This window comes from Lepisosteus oculatus, chromosome 3, assembly GCF_040954835.1.
Source record: "Lepisosteus oculatus isolate fLepOcu1 chromosome 3, fLepOcu1.hap2, whole genome shotgun sequence".
In the NCBI taxonomy this organism is placed as follows: Eukaryota; Metazoa; Chordata; class Actinopteri; order Semionotiformes; family Lepisosteidae; genus Lepisosteus; species Lepisosteus oculatus.
The window spans coordinates 3,992,798-4,013,800 of NC_090698.1; the positions used below are offsets into that span (position 1 = coordinate 3,992,798).

Consider the following 21,003-nt stretch of genomic DNA (forward strand, 5'->3'; position numbering starts at 1 on the left):
TGGATTCCAGCCAAAAAGTTTGATTTTGGTCTCATCTGACCACAGCACCTTTTGCCACTTGGCCAGAGAACCTTTTAGGTGATTTTTAGCAAAACATAAATGAGACTTGATGTGGCTTTTTTTAAGGAGTGGCTTTTTTCTTGCCACCCTCCCATACAGGCCAGATTCGTGGAGCAGTTCTGATACTGTTGTCACATGCAGACAATGACCAGCCTTTGCCATAAAGGCCTGTAGCTTGTTCAAAGTTGCCATTGGCCTCCTGGTAGCCTCTCTGATCAGTCTCCTTCTTGCTCAGTCATCAGGTTTGGAGGATCGGCCTGATCTAAGCAAGGTCTGGATGGAGCCACACACCTTCCACTTCTTAATGATGGTCTTGACTGTGCTCCATGGGTACTGAAAGCCTTTGAAATCTTTTTATAACCATATCCTGACTTGTGCCTTTCCACAACTTTATCTTGAAGCTCTTTTGAGAGCACCGTTCTGCCCATAGTGGTGTCTTTGCTTTGAAATGCACTTCCAAGCAGTGGAATCCTCTAGAAACAACTGCTTTTATTCTGAACTAATCACAATCACCACAACAGATCACAGGTGGGAGCCAGTTAGTTTGTTGTGTGATCTGTAAGGTGATTGGTTATACCTGAGCAAGTTTACAAATACAATTGTGAGGGGGGTGTTCACTAATCCAAATAAGGTATTTTACTGTTGGAATATTAATTCATTTTCAGAATGTTTTCAAATTGTATTTTCACTTGGCTAATATGGGTTACTGTGTGTAAAAAGCTGGAACAAGCTTAATTTAATTTGTTTTTATTTTTTAGAGTGTTATACAACAAAAGGCACACATTTTTAAAGGGGGGGGGGACTTTCTATACCCACTGTGTATGGGACTTGATGTCAGATAACTCAGAACCAAATCTTTGAAAGTTAAACACCTTAAGGATCAGCATGTCCAGCTTCAAAATGCATGTCATTTTGATTGCAAGTTACTTGATCAGACATGATCAGACATGAGCTCTGAAAGACGAAACAGACACAGTGTTTCTCAAAACGCCTCCATCAAACCTGATGTAAAGGAACATGATCCATGTCACCAAAACCAGAGGACATTAGATCCTCCACCGATTATGTCTGACACCTCTGCCCTAGATGCGACTGTGGGCTTGTACATTTTCTCTGCAAGATAACGGGGAAAGCAATATGGGACTAAGTAGCCACTTCCACATTTAAAAAAAGGGGGCTTCTTCTCCTTCAGTAGCGAGCTCTCTGTGGGAAGGAGAGCATCTCAGGGGGAGATTAAGGAACAAGGGGAGCTTTCCTTTCCTGAGAAAAGGCAGCGGCCGCTGACATGTTGTGAACGAGTGTGCTCAAGGGATGACAGAAAAGCCCAGTGCAATAACCAGAGAGGGAATTTTTGTACACTGCTTACGATCAAGTCTTACTCACCTGCCTTCTGCCCTTCAACAATTTGTTGCTGACCGTATACTCTGACTCAGCAGGCAACAGCTGAGAAACAGAAAGCCTGATTTGAGTTTGTAGTTGCTCTTCTACCTCATATCTACCACAGTCTTAATTCAATCCCCCTTTTCAAAATAATTTTAGAGGACATTTTTATTTCCCAATAAAAGCTTTGAGCGCACATGTTGCTTAATACATGTTTACACATGACGGCAGTCATGACATCAAAATAACTATTATAGCAAATCAAATGTTTCATGTTTCTACCTGGACGAGCGCAATTGTTTTGACCATTATCCTCCCCAAAGAATAACTCAAGGTACTGGAAACATGGAATAAAAAAAGAATTCAATATGAAGATACTGAAACAAGAGCTTATTTTTAAATTCTGAAAAGAAGGGAATTTCAGTATAGGTGACAATAAAAGCCAAAGTGTTAACCTCTTTAACAACCGGGCAGTCTTAAGCAGAAGTGGAAAACACCACTGCAATCCACAGCTGCCATTTACACTGACAATGACAAGTGTCTGAGGCTACATGAGACAGCAAATTGCAAGAGTGTTTCTTCTGATGACATGATAGAAGTATCACAAGAAAACACTCCATCTCTCACTCATTTGGGTGTTTTCTTTTTTATATTTATTTTTCCAACTCCTTCTTGTGAGCATTTTCAAACCTTCCCAAACTTTTGCACTACCATCACTAATAGTAACAGTAATAATACTATACTGTGTGAAATAACATATAACAAATACAGTAGCTACAGTATCATGCATCTGATTGATATACTGACGTAAGTCAGTCTAATTGATCTACTGATCTAAGACCCCCCCCACACACACACAAAACATTTAATGTTCAAAGTTATTTTCCTGTGGACATACTGCAGACAAATTCTGCAATATATTTTACATTTAGCTAGTCATCCACTTCTTATCCGCAGGAGAAAGTGAGATTCTAAATTTAGTTTCCCAGGAAAATAAAACATCAATGTTGAAGAGGAATTAAGGGATGATAATAGTACTGAGCTAAATTAGCTTACTTTTACCCGAATAATCCACTTTTTTAGCGATTCAAGCAGTACAATATAAGAGACGGTTCCGTAACTGTCTACAACTTTCAAAAACACTAACAATGTGGAGATATTAAGTAACTTCTACGGGTAAAACAGTTAATCAGAATTCAGATAACTGGTATTCGTGCCAACAAACCAAAAGCACCCAAAGAGTAATAGAGACGTGTACTACCGGTATCCCCAAGTAGGGCTACAGCAACACGAAACGGACCCCCTCTGGCGGCCATAAATTATGTTTTCGACAATACTGGGTTTTTTTGGGGCGGGTAAAAACGAATATTTTCGTTTCGCTAATATCGTGCTGACGGTTTCGCCGTGCCACGACATGACACAAAACCGTTTCCATGTCATGACTGGAAATGTCGCCCCAGCTAACACGGGCCTGTTCACCGAGGGCGAAAGCAAAACCTCGCTCGCCGGCTCCCCGCGGCCGGGAAGAGCCGGGCTGCGCTTCTGGTAAACGGAGGACTGACACAGAGCCTCCCAGAACGAATGAGTTAACCGTGAAATCACATCGCGGCTCAGAAAACACCCCGGGTCCTAACCATGAATCACTGGTTTCTTTCAACGATGAGAGCAGAAACGGCGATTAATCGATTATTCCTGGCACTGCGGCCCAGCCGCTTATTGAAGGTTTTTAAGGGCTGAAAACGGTAACAATCACACCCAACTGCTGCTGCTCACAAATGTGAACGGGGTTATAGTCTGTGTGGACTGAGCACACCTCTGTCCACAGACTGAGATAGTTTTAGACATGGCACGCACGTCCCTGCGTGTGTCTATCCTTGTTGTATCTGTCCGGCTACCACGCAGGTAGGCACATTGATACAGTTTCTTGATAATTTCTGCTGAAACTGAAACAGTCCGTCCAGCTGTCCAACAGAATACAAACAAACCCGAGTGACGTGACTTGACGTGACGCGATGCGATGCTGGGAGTGCCGGGCAGGAGGTGGAGACTCTGGATAATATATAAACCACGCAGCCGCAACTCCAAGTACTGCGCAGCATATAAAGTACTATTCAACAGTACAGGAAAGTAGCCTGCAGATCTTCCTTTTTTTATTTTCCCGGGTAGCACAAAATACAATCTCTTGTTCTCCCAAGATGTCTGATGTACTCGCCGAGGAGACGCTTATGGTAAGAAAGCCGTTCTGTCTACTGTATTTCTTTTGTTAACTGAACTTAAAAAAAAAAGCCTTAGGAGCAACAGTTGTGGGGGTACTACTGCTATTCTCAAAGGGATCAGCATTCATTTCCACTCGGGAAACGCTACAAGTGGATGAGCTTCAACCGTAAAGTCGAATAAACGTTTGTTGTTTTGAGTTGCTTTCAGTAATTTTAGAAACTCGTCTTCGGAACTGTACAGGCTGGAGTGTGGGGCTTGAGCTTCACAAGGAACTAGCAGAAGTTTAATTCAAGGCCGAATAGGGGAAAAAGTTTTAGCGGCGGAGACTTTTACAAGTAACGTCGGGGGGAGTGTTATTGCCTTTTCAGCGTGGAATTAACGTCTACCTGGGTTCAATGTATTCAGGATAAACTTGTTAAACTAGTGTTTATTGGGGGGTCTTAAAAAGGTTTTTCCCAAAGACAAGGTTAAAGATTATTTCTAACAGCTTTCCAGCGAGATGTGTTGTGTAACAAAGCCGCGACTTCAACAAAGCGTTTTAAGTTTAAACTTGTGCACATACAGCATGAAACGTGTTTCCCCCCCAGGTGAATGGAAATGTATGTTTAACCGCAGACACTACACAAGCGTGACCGTCACATTCGGCTCATCCGCTTTTGCTGTGATGTGATATTTTCAGACCTGCTGTATTTATCAGTTGTTGTTTGTTTTGTTCCCCCGCATAAACAGAATTTGTTGAACATGAGTTTGGAGGAGTCCTTCTGTCAGAAACCAGTTAAGCAAATGGCACTTCGTCGCAACCTGTCGACCTCCACACAACCCTCCGCGACACACTACAGGACCGACGCCTTCAGCTCCGAGCAGCTGAGCGACATCGAAGGCTGGCCGGTAGACAGTCTGTGGAGTAAAACCTCGCCGACTCGGGGCTTGAACACTTTCAGGTCCGATCGCTCCATGAGCCTGACGGAGGGCAGTATCCAGGGTTTGGGCAGAACCAGGACCCCCGAGGTACCCCCTCCGCCTGGCTTCCCTCCTCTCAACGCCTCGGCGCTCTCCAGCCGCTACAAGACCGAGCTGTGTCGCAGCTACCAGGAGAACAGGACCTGCAAATACGGCAACAAGTGCCAGTTCGCCCACGGAGAGGCAGAACTCCGTGGCCAGTACCGCCACCCCAAGTACAAAACGGAGGCTTGCCGCACCTTCTACAATTTCGGGTACTGCCCTTACGGATCGCGCTGTCACTTTATCCACGAGGAGAAGCCGTACTCCGCCGCTTTGCAGCAGGGGTCCCCGGCCCCCGACGGTCAGCAGCCGCGCCTGTTCCGCCAAAGTGTCAGCTTCGGCGGTTTCCCCGGCTCCAGGAGCTCCCCTCCCCCGACTCTGCAGGACCCCCTGGGCTTCACCCGGGCGCCCTCTGTATCCCCGCCTCCAGCCGACCTGCTGTCGCCGGTCTTCAGCGAAGCCGGTGGCCCGTCCTTGAAGAGCGCCTTCCAGTTCTGCCAGAGCCGCCCGAGCCTGAGCGACATCCACGGCATCCCCCACATCGTGGAGCCCCAGAAGTCCGCGTGCTGCGTGTGCGGACACAGCAGCGGCTTCCAGGCCGCCGTGGGCAAAGCCAACGCCAAGGAAGACCAGAACAGCCCTTACATCCCGCTGCCCAATCTTCAGCGCTTCTCCTCTGAAGACTCGCTTTCGGACCGGGAAAGTTACAGTAGCTCCGGCAGCATGAGCGGTTCGGAGTCGCCCACTTTCGACAGCATCGGGTCCAAGCGGCTCTCGGTGTTTGCTCGCATGTCCCTTTCCGACTAAAACGCACAAGTTTAAAAAAAAAAAAATCCCCAAGAGACATTTCCAGTATCTAATCTAAACGAACCTTGGAGATACTATTTTTAAGATACATTAAAAATTAGAATATGATGCGCAGAAACACTTTATTTATATTTATAATTATTTTTGCTCAGTGAATATTTGGTACACATTCTTACTGCAAACCAAAGCTCTATTTTTATAATTATATATTATCTTTTCTATCAAAGTGGTCTTCCATTAAAATGCCTTATTTAAATGCATATCTTATTAAATCAACACAGCGTTCACAAGTTGTTACTGACCATAAAGCTGTTAGGGCGGTTTTTAATTCAAGAAATACCTCTGTTCTTTCATATTCTTTCCAGAGCTTATCAAACAGAGTCAGGGTTCCAGTTTTTCTAACCTGTTTTTACACGCTTTCTGTGTAAAAAAAAAAAAACACTTTTTTTTTCTTTCCTGTAAATTTAATATCAGTATTTTTAAGATATGAAACCATTAATGTGACAAACTTGAAAGAAAATATCCACTATTTTCTGCACTTTAAAATTCATTATTGGGAGTTTCTCTGCATGTAGCATTTTAACAAAGCTTTATATTTTTTTACCGAATAAGCAATATGTTCCACGTGAGTCTGTGTGTGTATATATATACACACACAGACATAGGAACAAGACCAACCTCTGATTAATATGTGCCATTTATAGTCCTAAAGATGACAATTACAAAACTTATGCATTGACATATACTTAGAATGTTTAAGTTACTGTTTCTGCTTGTAATGCTTTTTCTCATGTATTGAATCATTTTATGGCCAATGTAAGGAGATGCAATAATGTCAACTTTGGTGTGTTAGAGGCATATATATATATATTTTGAAGCTACAGGTTTGTGTTGTATAATGTGTGACAACTCTGCCAGGGACTTCATACTAGAGTTGGCTCATTCATTGCCAGGGAAAACAGTTAGAACAATGCAGTACTTCCTTATAATTGTTTGTTTGTTCTATGTATGTGTTAAAATTGCGAACTAATATTTATTATACTTATTTATTGAAAAAAATTACATTTTTATTTTTACTTATTTATCAAACAATAAAACTGTTTGGACTCACTATGTGTGATACAAATTTTGCTACTGGAAGTGATTTTTTTTAAAAATTATGTAATAATAAAACAGTAAATGCTCAAAGCTGATTCAATGCCTCTCAAGGTGACGTTGATAATCCAAGCAGTATGACTGAAAAGTGCTGTTTTGTCCCTTGTCATAAATTCAAGAAGATGCCAGAACAGGAAGTCACATTGTAGAAGCTGGCCAACAAAAAAACACCACTAACAATTAGCCGATCAGTGAATAGCCTTCTTCTTCTGTATAGTGGTGGACCCAGTGTAATGTCCCTTGTCTAGTTAATATGGCCCAGACACGTACTACCACTGCATCTTAACACGTATTAAATGGTTAATTAAGTTAAAGATAATTGGTTGAAGTTCCTGCTGTATGGAAATACATCTACCCAAGACACCTAAAGCAATAGACACTGGACACCTAATGCAATGGCTCTGTACATTAAACATTGCAACTGAAACAACAGAGCGGCGGGATTGATAAAGAATGTTTGTGTTGTCCAAAAACTGCCAACCCCAAAGCCTCCATGATTAAATTTTTTAAAAATCCAGATTTATTTTCTCCTAAATCAGATTTTTCAAACGTTATGGTATGGTCACCTAAATTACTTCAAAAAGAGTTGGTCAGATCAGATCCTGATGTGTAAAGCAGAAATAAAAAAAAACAGTCCCAGGTGAGATGCCACCCGTTATTAATGACTTAATCGCATAACTCCCAGGTGTTCAAGCACAATCAATATGGATATTTGCTCAAGTCCCTCCTCCAATAAAGAACAATGTGAAAAACAGGAGAGCTCTACTTAACTCACTGCAGAATGGAGACCTGAAACACTTAAGAAAGACTAGAAATGTGAGGAGTGTATTCGGCTGACCAGGCTGAGTTGGCTACTAATAACTGATGGCTCCATGCTGAAAAGAGAAGAAAAGAAACACAAGGCTCCACAGCTGAAATGTTGTTTCTTTTCTTCTCTTTTCAGCCTGGAATAAACCTTTTCTTATTTCCTTTGTTTCTACAAAGGACCACAAGGTGTCAGTTTTAACGAGGCTTTCTTGTTCCAGACTCCCACAACTCTTTGTGTAAAGAATAGCCTGTTTTCTATTCTAAATGCACTTCTGCTTTCTACAGGTGTCCCCGTGTCCCCTGGTTCAAGTTTCACTGTCAACCCTGAACAAGTCCCTTGGGTTGATTTTATCAACACCATTGAATATTCAGAGTTGCTGAATCAAATCTCTAATTAGTGATTAATTGAACCCGAATAGTTCAATTCTAGTCTGTGCAAGGCTAGAGATTCAGTTGTCTGCAAAAATGTATTACATTACAGGCCTGGGAATGCACCTAGCTGCTTTGCTCTGGACTGATTCCATTTTTTTAAAACAAGGTAACACAAACTGTACTGAACTTTACTGTACCTCCGAAGAAGGCTCCACAGCCGAAATGTTGCATTTCTTTTCTTCTCTTTTCAGGATGGAATAAACCTTTACTTGTTTCTTTGCAATTATGCATGCTGCCACAGCTACCTACCTGAATACTTTTCTGAAGAGGTCTTTCTAGTGCACTGTGCACTTTGCAAGTGGATAGAAAAGGGTATTGCAGGAAGACATCACTGTTCGAAACAAGGTTTACGGTCTTTGGGTGAACAGGGTATTTCTGAATGAGAATCTTTTGATGCCACCAGAGATGACAAAAGGGGGGATTCAGTCAGAGCTGGTCAGCTGTAGACGATTCCTACCTGTCTTTGTGGGATTAAAAAGGGCAGAGTGGTGGCTCTGTGGCTAAGAATCTGTGCCTGTGGCTGGAAGGTTGCCGGTTCGTATCCTGCAGCTGACAGAGGAATCTGACTCCATTGAGCCCCTGAGCAAGGCCCTTAACCCCAGCTGCTCCAGGGTTGACCTGCACTCTGACCCCCAGCTTCTCTCCCTGTCTGTGTGTCTCATGGAGAGCAAGTTGGGATATGCAAAAAGACAAATTCATAACACAAGAAATTGTATATGGCCAATAAAGTGATCTTATCTTAAAGGAGAGGGAAGCATTTTGCCCTCTCCTAAAGTGAACTAGCAATTCAACAAAAATGGTTAAGACTGTGTCATTTTTTAATTAAAATTGCTGCTTGAATTTTCACCAGTATCATAGGATGTGGAAACCAATGCCTCCAAAACCACAAGAGCAGCAGCTCTCCCAGCTTCCACCATCCCAGAGTGGCCCAGGGACGTTGGAATGACAGTCCTGGGAATAAAGTAGAGTCCTTCCCACACCCCTTTTCCAATTCCTTAAACAAAGCACCCCTCTTTCCCTGCAACACTTTGCAGCAGGGATGGAGTTTACAGTGCTCATCACCTTCTGAGCATGAGAGAATGAAGTTTGGTCACTAAGAGTTTTAAATGGAACTTTGAGACTTTAAAAGGCAAAGACTACAGGATCTCGCGTAACACAAGCAAAAACACCACAGCCTCTTCCCGTATGCCAGGGCCCCAGGACACCTCACCTCACAGGCCTGTGCTGACTGGACTGGAAGCCTGCCTATACGATGGGCCATATTCATGACACTGGGTTTGGGAAAACAGCGTCAGAACTCCTTACTCCAGCCAACACACCCCACCAGAGCACATTAATCACACGTTCAGATACCTTGACATTACGCTTGCAGAGCTGACAAAAAGGCTGTAACAAACCATTAAAAAAAACCCCAGTGAATTCACTAATGTATGATGGTAGGAAAGATAAAATTGTACCGTCTAGATTTGAACACAAGATGAGCATCATGAATATCTCTGATGGCACAGAGGGTGATTCTTGTGTGAATTAGCTGTGCTGTGCTGAACAAAAGTCAAAATATGATGAAAAACATTTGCAAAGGGAACCTTATAAGACACAGCTCTGGCAGGTTCACAAAACATCTTCTGCCTTTACTTCTTTAGGGATACTATGAAATTCAATTTTTCTTCAGGAAAACATTTCAATTATATCTATTCTCTACTAATCATTTAGACCAAAACATTCTTGTACAGGGTGGTCATAATATTTGCACAATACAACACAACTCATAACACAGCCACAACTGCAACCTGCAACAGCCCAGGTGATCTGTCTGTGGCTCATCTCCATGCAATTTACTGTAAGTCTCCCTCATAGCTAGCAATAAAACAAAAAACGGTTACGCCTGTGTCCTTTTGTTTACTAAACGTTATTTAAAAATTGCTGTTTGAATTTTCACCAGTATCATAGGATGTGGTTAACAAAACCTCCACAACCACAACAGCAGCCACGTGTGCAACAGATGAGGGAAAAAACACATATTTTTTTTATTGTTCAAGTCATATAGCAGGAAAGTGAAAAGCATTTCTTTTCCACTTTGAGACCGTGCTGCTTGGCAATGGAAGAGGCTTGTTTCCAGTGCCCCCCCCCATGCCCTGTAGTGTGTAAAATCACTCACACTCTTCCTTCTCAGCCCCTCATTGTCTTGTCTGCGGAGGCCGACAGATGTTGAAGAGATATCGTTTTCTAGACCACAGGAACAAACGTTACTAATGATCTGAGGGTTATTTTAATTTTTGTTTTTTCAAACACAAAATGAACAAGCGTAAGAATACATATTGCTATGCTATATCCTCCCCACCATCAACCATCAGTGGTACTCCCACCAAGTTTCCTTCTTAAGAACCTCTAAAATGAAGTCCGACATCTACAACAAACCCTGCATTGCAATATGGATCTGACTGTCACCATCTTCCACCATCCCCTCCTCAGTACCTAGGACCTGAGCAGTACAGAACTCCACATTCATAATGCCACCGAGCAGCAGGATTCCAGGATGTCAGGGGTTGGAATGCCTAAGCAGAGAGACCTGCCTACAGGAGCACTTGGAAAATGCAGTTTAGATTTTTACCATAGAAGAAAGTGGCATCAGCTCCTAACCAGGGGATTGAGGGTTGAAATCTCCACCTGGGACTCTGCTGTTGTGCCCCTGAGCATGGTGTTTCAGTCATATTGCTTCAGTAAAATGGTCAGTTGTGCAGAAGGATCAGAAAGGTAAGCTGATTTGTATAATCTCCATGTCAAATCAATTAATAAATATCTCCAAACCACTAATAGAAACAAAAATGGTTAAAAATGTTGTTAACATCTTTTGATCGTTATTGAAAAGTTTTCACAAAATGTTCTAGCGAAGTAAGAACTAGTAACGGAACTGACAAGAGTAAAAGTTTTTTTGCGAACACTCTGATGTAATTGAGAGCTAAGGTTCCAAAAGAAGGCACACAGTGTGCAAATACTGCACACGTCACATGCAGCCCCTGGAACCATTGGATTTCCCAGGAAGCCCAGAGAGGGTTCCAGGATTTTCAGTCCCTGTCTAAAATGTTCCAGAGTTCCTCCCTTCCCGATCACTTACTGCCTAGATATGGGACAGAGGTTTTTCTCGACCGAAAAACCCCCAACAAATTCAACAGAAACGGCACAGTGTGGCTCGTATCCCTAGCCATATTTGAACAGGGCGAAACAGTGAAAAAACTGAGAGATGATACACGGAAAACTCTGCCTCTTTGGCAGTCATTAGGAAACCTGGCCGCGAAACAAGCGAAAAAAGGGAGGGGTGTTAGTGTGAAAACTGTGCTCTCTCTCTTTGGTTGTCATTAGGATAGATGGCCGAAAACTGCAGCTTAGCTCTGTCTTTGAAGTGTCCCACTGTGGGTATTCCCACCGCAGTACCGAGTACTGTCACAGATTATTGTCATGGAAAATGAGAATGGGTTAATGCAGAAAAGGGCACTGAGGTCCTGACGAGGCAAAAGCAACTGGCGTGCCTGTGATCTATGCAAGGCTTCTGAGCCCACTCCACGAGGGCATTTCGATCAAACAGCAGTGGTCGGCATGATTTTTTAGTGCCCTGCAATTCCGGTCTTCATGACACCTGATGCACTTTCTCACTCCTCTGAACTGTCTGCACGGCAGTGCGAAATTTCTTTCCTGACCATTAGGCTTGGTAATCAGTGAGCAAACAATCCCAGATTTTTTTTTCCCCTGTCTTGGACAAACATTTGCTCAGAGTGGGCAGCAGTAACCATTTCACTGCTGCCCCCAGCTGAACACAGAGGGCCGTTTGTTCTCAGGACAGGACATGTCAGGACAGGGGTGGGGGGGGGGAGTGGCCACAATTGTTAATGAAAGAATCATTAACCATGTCTGCTTTGATTTTTTTTCCTCACTGCAGTGCATAAAGGAAAACACTGTTCATTCATTCTTTTAATTAAGGAAAACCTGTTGCCATGATTAAACAAAAAGGGGGTAAATCATTCTTTTACTTCAGACTTTATTGTCTCTCATGGGCGATGGCAGGGGGTACAGGTGAAACCAGACATGAGTTGCGGTTTATGTAACAAGAGAAGCATTGACCTCATATAATTACCTAATTTGTTTTTTCTTACTTGTTCTGTTTCTGTCCTAGTGGCTGAAAGTAACTTCACCGCACATGACACGTTCAGTAATTAAGAATCCTTTCAGACTTATTAAATGTCTGTGGGATGGTACAGTTTCCTGAGCTGTGAAAGAGTCTTGTGTTTCATGCTGAGGTAAGTAGGGTTAATGAGTCCATGAAAAGGCAGGCTTCTAGTTTTTTAGTGCCCAGTACTCCAGAATGTATTTCAATGAAAAAAAAACTATGCACCCCAAATTCACATCGCAAACATTTTGAAGTAAACCGCATCTTAATCAACACAAATAGTAAATCCTATGAGGCCTTCCAGTGTTTCCAAAGAATGAAGTTGACTACAATACCTTTTTTCCACTTAAGAAAGCTATACTCTTTATGTGTTTTTATTCCACAGTACAAATGTGACTGTGCATATCAAATTATCCTCACCCAAGATAAAGAGATAAAAACATAAAAATATATATCCACAACTGCCAAACATGTACACAATCTATGCACACTCACAATTTTAACATACATATCCATACTAAAGGTCTCCCACATGACTATGTGTATGAGATTCTTCCCGGCGATAAAGCACAGGGTGTGGCCCAGGGACATTGGAATGACACTCCTGGGAATAAAGTACAGTCCTTCCCACACCCCTTTTCCAATTCCTTAAACGAAGCACCCCTCTTTCCCTGCAACACTTTGCAGCAGGGATGGAGTTTACAGTGCTCATCACCTTCTGAGAGAATGAAGACTGTAAGATAAGGTACCATCACTTGTATACAATATATACAATTTCTTGTGTTAGGAATTTGTCTTTTCGCAGACCCCAACTTGCTCTCCATGAGACACACAGACAGGGAGAGAAGCTGGGGGTCAGAGCGCAGGGTCAGCCATTTATACGGCGCCTCTGGAGCAGCTGGGGTGAAGGGCTTTGCTCAGGGGCCCAATGGAGTAGGATTCCTCTGCCGGCCGCAGGATACGAACCTGCCAGCCACAGGCGCAGATCCTCAGCCACAGAGCCACCGCTCCGCCCTATAGCACCTCATGTAACACAAGCAAAAACACCACAGCCTCTTCCTGTGTGCCAGGGCTCTGGGATACCTCACCTCACAGGTCGGAGAATACCAGTAAAATACCATTTTTCTTTAGGAAAATATTCCAGTTAGATCTATCGCCTACACAGCCTCACCTGCAACCTGTAACAGCCCAGGTAATCTGACTGTGGCTCATCTCCATGCAATTCACTGTATATCCAGATAAGAATGTGAGAAGGTCAGTCCGTTTCTAGCTCCACAGGATCGCTTTTGCAACTAATGTTAAATGTATAAAGTGAGGTCCCCTTTATAGCTAGGTAAAGGTCAACCTGAAAGTGGTCACAAAGCAGCAACAGACGTGGGCTTAGAAGTCAATCAATGCCAATCTGACTAACTGGAACTGTGGTGAATAAAAAACTCATTGAGGACACTGTTACAGAGGTTGGGAAGACCACATGGAATTTCATTCAGAAATGTGAAGCCTGATGGTGACTTCATTAAGGACACCACCCTACAGACACCCCGTTTTTAATAATGTGCACAGGATGGTGTCTGCGGCACACTTTAATTTAGAGTAGGTGAATGAATCATTTTATGAATAGTAAACCATGTTTGGGCGTCTAAACCAAGTATCTAACACATGACAATGCTTCAGTTAGTAACCTCCTCCACAGACTGCATTGTAATTAACTGACAATGTGAATGACAAGGCAAAAAGATCTCAGTTTAACAGAAATGGATCAAAGGCTTAAAGTGATACATTTCTTCAAACCTGATTCAATTCCTGATTTTTCTAAATGAACCAAAACTTAGCAATACTAGTGATCCCCCCTATATCTCCTTTCTGAAATATCATTGCAAGTTCAGCACAAAGCTCAAAAGGGAGCAAACCAAGAAATTTGATTTTTAGATTTTATTTTCTACGTTTTGGGGAAAAAATTAAGCCAGGAAAACAAAAATGATCAGAGCAACTGAATTAGTGCCTGCTCCACTCAGTGGGGAGAAGCAAAAGGCAAGGCTGCAAATTTGTGCATCAACTGCCTTTAAATTCACGGCAAATCCCTACTCAAAACCTATCCAGCACGTCAAGGGCAGTATTCAATTCATTCCCCACGAGCAGTCTCACAGTCAACACTAGAGCGGGAGAAACACACACTGAAATAATTCTTACGTTATGACTTTTACATCATATCTACCCAACAGTCGCGCGAGTTCCAAATTTTAGCAATCAGGGCTTTTTTATCCTAGTCGGCAGCTTCAAGCAAAGAACAGGATTCACACTGGACAGACTTTTGCATGGTTTCACCAGTGAGAGCCACGCTATAACGATTTCCAGCGGGGGTTGATGATGCGAAAACTAAAGTGGCTCTCATCTGGACAGATATGCTCACTGCATGGACAGGGGGAATCTGAAGACCTGGCTATTGCATGAGACACTCATGGTAGCTGAATAGGAACATGAGGGGGTTGATACAATGGTACGGACAGATCAGTGACATTACTGAACACTACTATCACTCCTGTGTCAGGTTCCGGCTTGTGGTTGTACCCTGTGCCATATACAGCAAACTGAAACACCACTAGTATACAAATAGCTTTTAATCTATTTTTAAAGAGCAGAGCTACTCTTGGGTGCAGAAGCTAACTGACAAGACAACATTTTAATTTCCACATGTTTTTCGTAAACCACCTCAAGTTTAAAAAAACACCCTACTGTATTAAATCAAACAAGATGATGGATAAACATGTTTGAGCCCTCTTAACAGGGGAGTGACAGCAAACCACACTGATTCTGAAAATAGATATTATACTGAAAATAGAGGAGAAACGAAAAGGCCAAGACTACAGTATTGATCTTAAAGTTTAAGGCATCAGAGAATAGCACAGGACCAGCTTGTATTACTAAAGCTCTTACATTCACACTGGGGTATAACCTGCTGTAAACAGATAAACAGATGACAGGACAATGACAATTTGTATGGAAGAAACAAGCCAGGCTTGCGGTGTCAGTGAGAAGCCTTTCACTGTTTCAGTCATGTTACAAGATGCTCGGACAGGCAGGCGCTCCAAGGAACATCAGAACCATAACCAATAACCTTGATTCGCTTTGTGAATTTTACTCTAGTATTCCTGGTGCCGCGAAAAACATTCTACATATACTATGCACAAACGAGACATTAAGACAGAGCGTGTAAAATTCTGATTAAGCAGATAGAAAGCCCTGGAAAAAAAGCAGATGCCAAGTGGCTCTGGTTTTTAACAGCGTCTTTCTGAGGGAAGTTTCAGAAACAGGCGGTCTCTCTGAGTTAGTAGGCCATTGAGCTCCTTCTGTGGGCAGGAGGGGATATCAGCAATCTTTCCTGTCCACTTCTTTGCTCTGGAACTGTACAAATCATCAATGGAGGGCAGAAGACAGCCCATGACCTTCTGTGCAGAGCAAACAACACACTGCCGTTTGCCATTGGAGTGAGCAGAGATGTTGCCAAGCAGTTATCAAAGCAGTTAGAATGATCTCTGTAAAACTGTATCAGAAATGGTTGAGAGACACCAAAGTTTTTCAGTTGGCACCAAAAATACATTCTCTGCTGCGCTTACTTTGCGATACTGGTGACATTTACATCCCATCACAACATTAAGGGGTATTACTTCCTAAAGACTTAGAGGACTGCTTGACACTCACAACCGGATCACCGATTACTAGGGAGAGAGGTTTTGAAGACTACTTCTTGAAATCAACCCCCATTTCCACTGTCTTTGACAGTGTTACGCTCCAGGTGGTTGTTAGCACACCACAACACCAACGGACTCGCCTCCATCCCCTCTTATCGTCATCTGTGATACGTTCAGTCATCTTTCCCATGCGGGTACAGTTGCTACAGGAAATCAGAGTCTTAAAATAGTCACCTGCAAATAAAGCAGGCATCTAATAAAGAGTTGCTACAAAAAACACTCTAACTTCTTGTTCCTACAACTGCTCCTTTCCGCCATTGCCAGAATTAAACACTTCACTTCTCAAATACCTCTTTGGGTTAAAAGAATAAAAACAAAACATCAGAAAAAAATAGAAAGGGGCTGTTCACAAAAGAAGAAAAAATAACAATTAATAAGAAAAGCACAGCTTGCGACACAGGAAGGAAAGTTCCCGTTTAAACCTAATACTTTGTTAGTAAATGATTTAGAAATGAATCCACCGCATACATTTTGCACAATTTCAACGGCTAACAGATTAAGACTTGTAATTCATTCTCAGATCTGAATTGCTAACTTGTTGATGGTTCTGCTCTATGCATTTGCTGTTCATTAACATGGCACAGAGTTAAATGAAATCTTTTAATTGAGTTTGCAGACCATTTAGCTCTCCTCCTCTTACCAGCTGTCATCAACACAGGATGTGTTGTCATAACAACGAAAGCAAGGCCTATTTCCAGATCAAGAACACACAAAAAAGAAGAAGTGTTTTTTTTCCTCATTCTGTTTTTCAGAGAAGCTTAGGTCTATGAAACTAGGCAGACATTTTAGTTTATGTAAACAGGGTCTTGTTCAGACAGTACGTGTTTATCTCTTTTAATTATAGCCTATTTAGGAGCAGCACAACCTTTCGGCCTTATACACCCTGAAAGGTCATACCATAATTGAGGTGCCCCACATGCAGCTTTAAAGAGATTATAAAGGTCATATTTTAAAGTTGTACTCTACCGCTCAAATGTTTTTTTTTCCTCACCTTTTTAAATGGCAGCTAAAGACCAGGCGAGTCTTGCAATATTTTAACATGAAACATATAAAAATTAAATGACAGAAAACTCTCAAGAGTTTATAAAAATGGTTTTGTTTTGTAAACTATGTGTAGGACAAAAATATATCACAACTTGCAACCGATTTACTAGCAAAAACCAATTGGTGGATTTTTCACACCTGTCAGTGTTTTTGTTACTGGAGACAAAACTTAGCACTTGGACCGCTAACAATGTAACAGATTCATAAAACAGAAAAAGTTTAATAATAATGTAAAATGCACATAAAAGAGCACAGTCCTTTATATGCTCTTCCTATGCATATAATACCATGTTTTCTTTTAGGCACTTTATGACAGCTCTACAACATGACATTTCAAACTTTTAGAGTGAAGAACAGTGCTGGAATTTGTGATGACAGGTAAATTTCACCGGCCTTTTAAAACCAACTCAAATGGCGGAAAGGAGGGGGGTGGTTACTTAATCGAAGCCAAGCTGTGTGAATTTTGACTAGTGTATCTGACACATATAAAATACAGATATGCTTTAAAATCTTCATGGGTATAGCTGCGTCAGTAATGAAAACACCTGTCGGTGGATTTTAAAAATCGGACACTAGGTAGGACGTATCCATACTGAGACAGATTCATACATACACACAGTATTTTCATGTACTTTGAGTATGGTTTTGTTTCAGGGTGGCCATTCACAAATACCTCTGTACTATATAATATTTGTCTTTCACTGATGAACATCAGAACTTAGGCTTCAGGCTCCACTGCTGACAGTGCAGTCTGAATACTCTTAGAAATTTTTGTGACAGAATATATCAATATGCACATAAACACGGCCCATCCAGACAACACCTGAGAACGAGGTATTGTTAATTCGACACATTAGGCATTTTTGTAGCAGGACAGGGTAGAATGTGGGTCTGTGTGAAAACGTGGAATCTTTGAGAGGACAATTAGAAATGTGTGTTCTGTATCTTGTGTCCAGTACTGACATTCCACCCTCCTTAGCACAAGCAATTACTGCTCAATTAAGATCTAAAGGCACACAGCTTTAGATCATAACCTTCCTTTGAGCAATAAAACTAGCATCATGCTGCCTGTTCCCTACAACTCTTGTTTAAAGCAAGTAGTGCAAAGGCTGATGTGTGAAAGAGATCTTCACGCTGTGCATTATCTTTCAGATACAAATATGCAACAGAACTACTCCCAAAAAACAAGGCTTGTCTGCACAGTGGGAGGTTTGAGCAAAACCTAGACAATAAAATGGCAGATAAGGAGGACAGAGATCAGGCTGAATGGTCTGAGAGTAAACCCTTTGCCTCTGGCCTCTCTCCTCTGACCTTGTTTTCAGTCTAAAAGCATGCCAAAAAGGAGATCAAAGTTAATGCTCGCTTATCAGTCCTTGTCTGTGGTATGGCCCAGAGGTGTGTTGTGCAATAATCTTCTTTAATAATTACGCCTTTATGACCATGGTTCTTGTTTTTTTTGTAAACCTTGGTGCGTCACGGAACAGCCCAGCATTTTATTCCACTTTCCAAAACCGTGCTGGAACTTAATAATATACAGTTTAATCCACTGAACTGCACCCAGCAAACCACTCATGAAGCCCAAACAGCAAAGGAAGCTTTATCTGGCATTACGAACCTGGAAACAAATACTGTATATTTGATCAAATAGAAAGTGAAGGATGACACCACACTTGAATTAATGATGTTTTTAAGTGCCCTGGAAAAACACTTCCCACTCAGTGCTATACAGTACATGTCATATTACATGTTCACACTTCAAATGTCTATTTCATGTAGCCATTTATTCTCATATATATATATTTTATATAACATCCCTGCAGGAAAGCACTTTACCAGCCACAGACTGTGATACTGTAGTTACCAAAACACTTCACTTCTGACTACCCCACTAGAGCTAAATAAACGTTTTGTAGTGTAGTTTACCAAACATCTAGGTCACCACTTACATCTACTGTTTGGTTACCAAAGCCATCTCTTATCTTAATTGAATGTTGAATGCTTTACAATTGTTTTACAATTTTTGTAGGCTCTTTCCATGAAAGAAACCAGACATATACAATGTAATAAGGTATGTAAAACAAACTGTACAATAAGACATGCTATAATTAAGTACATATCAGAAGTCTGAGACAGACAAGATGTGAATAAGTAGAAGGCAGTAAGAGGAGTCAGCTATAGTGAGTCCTGCTCCCAGCGAATGACAGATATTTTTCCAATATAAAATGCACCAAATTCTTTTTTCGCAGCTGTTCATAAAGTTGCCTAGGGACTTACCATAACTTTATATCCATCTTTTTTTCTCCTACATTTACTCAGATCTGTTTTGGGAAGCTACTGTCCATGGTCAGAAGTCCCAAGGCAAAGGAAGATCCGACTTACACATTTCTGATACAACTTTGAAGTTCATTGAAACTTTTATGTGAATTCTTGTTTAGATGTATACACACACCTCTTCAGCATGGCAACCAAGGCTCATGGCCTTTCAAGTAAGCTGCCGTATAAGACTGACCTACAGTACATGGGTTTCACGTCACCAACGTGATCAATCAAGTGCTCCAAGGAGTCCTTACCACATACATGTGTATATGATTCTACAATATCACAGACGGACAATTTTAATACATTTTTTCCAATAATATTAACAATATAATTCATTTTTTTTAAATCACCAGTTTCTGCTTCAGTAAAAAACATGTCACAGGAATGAAGACAGGCTTCCCTGCACATACAGAAAGCAGAGAAATTAAAGAAACGGAGTTTGTTTCCTTTATTTCTACTACGACCTCCCTGTTTGAACGCGTGCGTGATAAAGAGTTTCTTTTCCTTCTGTATGGTCCTTGCACCTTACCAGCTGCAGACCGTGTAATTGTTACCAAGTTATCACTTCTGAAGCCAGCAGATGACCATAAAAAACGCACAGTTCTCCTGTAAAATGTATAAGCACCTGCCTCCTAACTTGTACACTCAACAATACAAGTTCATTATTACCTGCCAATTGGTTTTGCTGCAGATTTAAGAAGAAGACTGCAAATGTAGTGTATAAAATAATTTTAATTCATGCTTATGTATAAGACTAGTCACTTATAATTAATTTTTTTGTAGTGTAGTGTACATAACACCTATGAGGCCACTACTTATATCCATTGTTTTGTTACCAAAGTGATCTCTTACCTACATTTTAATCAAATGATGATTGTATATTTAATTTTTTTTCTAAACTTGTTTCAGACCAGATGTTTACAATGTAATAAGGCATGTAACACAAACCATAAAATAAGACGTGCTTTTATTATAAAGTAAACACTTTTTGTGAATAAGTAGAAGGTGGTATTCTTTTAATGTAAGTAAGTGGAGTCAGTTGCCTAATGACTCGCCGTATCTTTATTACCATCGTGTTTTGTGGGTGACCTCTAACATGTTCACTCAGGAAGAGTGAAAAATCAATATACCGTCCCCCAGTTATTCTTAAAAAACTACAAATGCAAAAGATACAGGATAAAGGGAAAAGGTTCTCAAAAAGATGGGCGAAGTTTCCAAAACTAGTTTTGATTTTCTTGTTCCTGGAAAAGGTCAAATTGAAGCTGACAATTATCCTGGCAGAACCAGAAGTCTGTTCCAATAACTTCTTTTGTCTTTTATTAGCTCCCTTTCCAAGGAAGCGATGAAAGGCTAATATGAGGTACTTAGGAACAGGCTGATTCTGCCAAAGAAAAAAGAGGGAAGATGTTGAAACAACAGGAGGAGGGAGCAGGGATTTGTTTTCTGCAGCCTGCGCCAGCTTCCCTCTCCCTCTGCGTCACAGCTCCTGGAAGGAGCACATGCAAGGAATGCGCACTTGGAAGGACTATAAAAGGAAAGCACTTCCGCTCTGAGCTTTGACGTCACTAATCAGCAATTCCCCTCTCTGCTCTCTCCTGTTCCTGTGTGCAGGAAAACCCAGCTTCTGCTTTTCTTCAGAATGAGAAATCAAATGCAGAAGGGAAGTGGTTCAGTTATGTCTTCGAACTAGGCCCTCGTTTGAGTCTAAAGGATAAAGGACCTTGTCTATGGTTTGTGCCTGTGCTGTGGGCAAGCCAAGCCAGGTGAGCAGTATGGTCTTCAGTCACTGTTCCTTCATGCTGCAATCAATACATGACGTGCGTGATTTTAACAGGAGATAAAGAGACAAATGGGAAAGACAAGACTGTTTCA

The 21,003-nt window shown here is 41.6% G+C and overlaps 1 protein-coding gene across 1 annotated transcript; it reads left to right on the forward strand.

Moving 5' to 3' along the window:
• Window positions 1-3,514: 3,514 nt before the first annotated feature.
• On the forward strand, window positions 3,515-6,577 carry LOC102695056 (mRNA decay activator protein ZFP36). Its single transcript, XM_006627651.3, has 2 exons — window positions 3,515-3,668; window positions 4,387-6,577. The coding sequence occupies exons 1-2, from the start codon at window positions 3,636-3,638 to the stop codon at window positions 5,464-5,466; spliced, it is 1,113 nt and encodes a 370-aa protein (XP_006627714.2). The 5' UTR covers window positions 3,515-3,635; the 3' UTR covers window positions 5,467-6,577.
• Window positions 6,578-21,003: the final 14,426 nt, after the last annotated feature.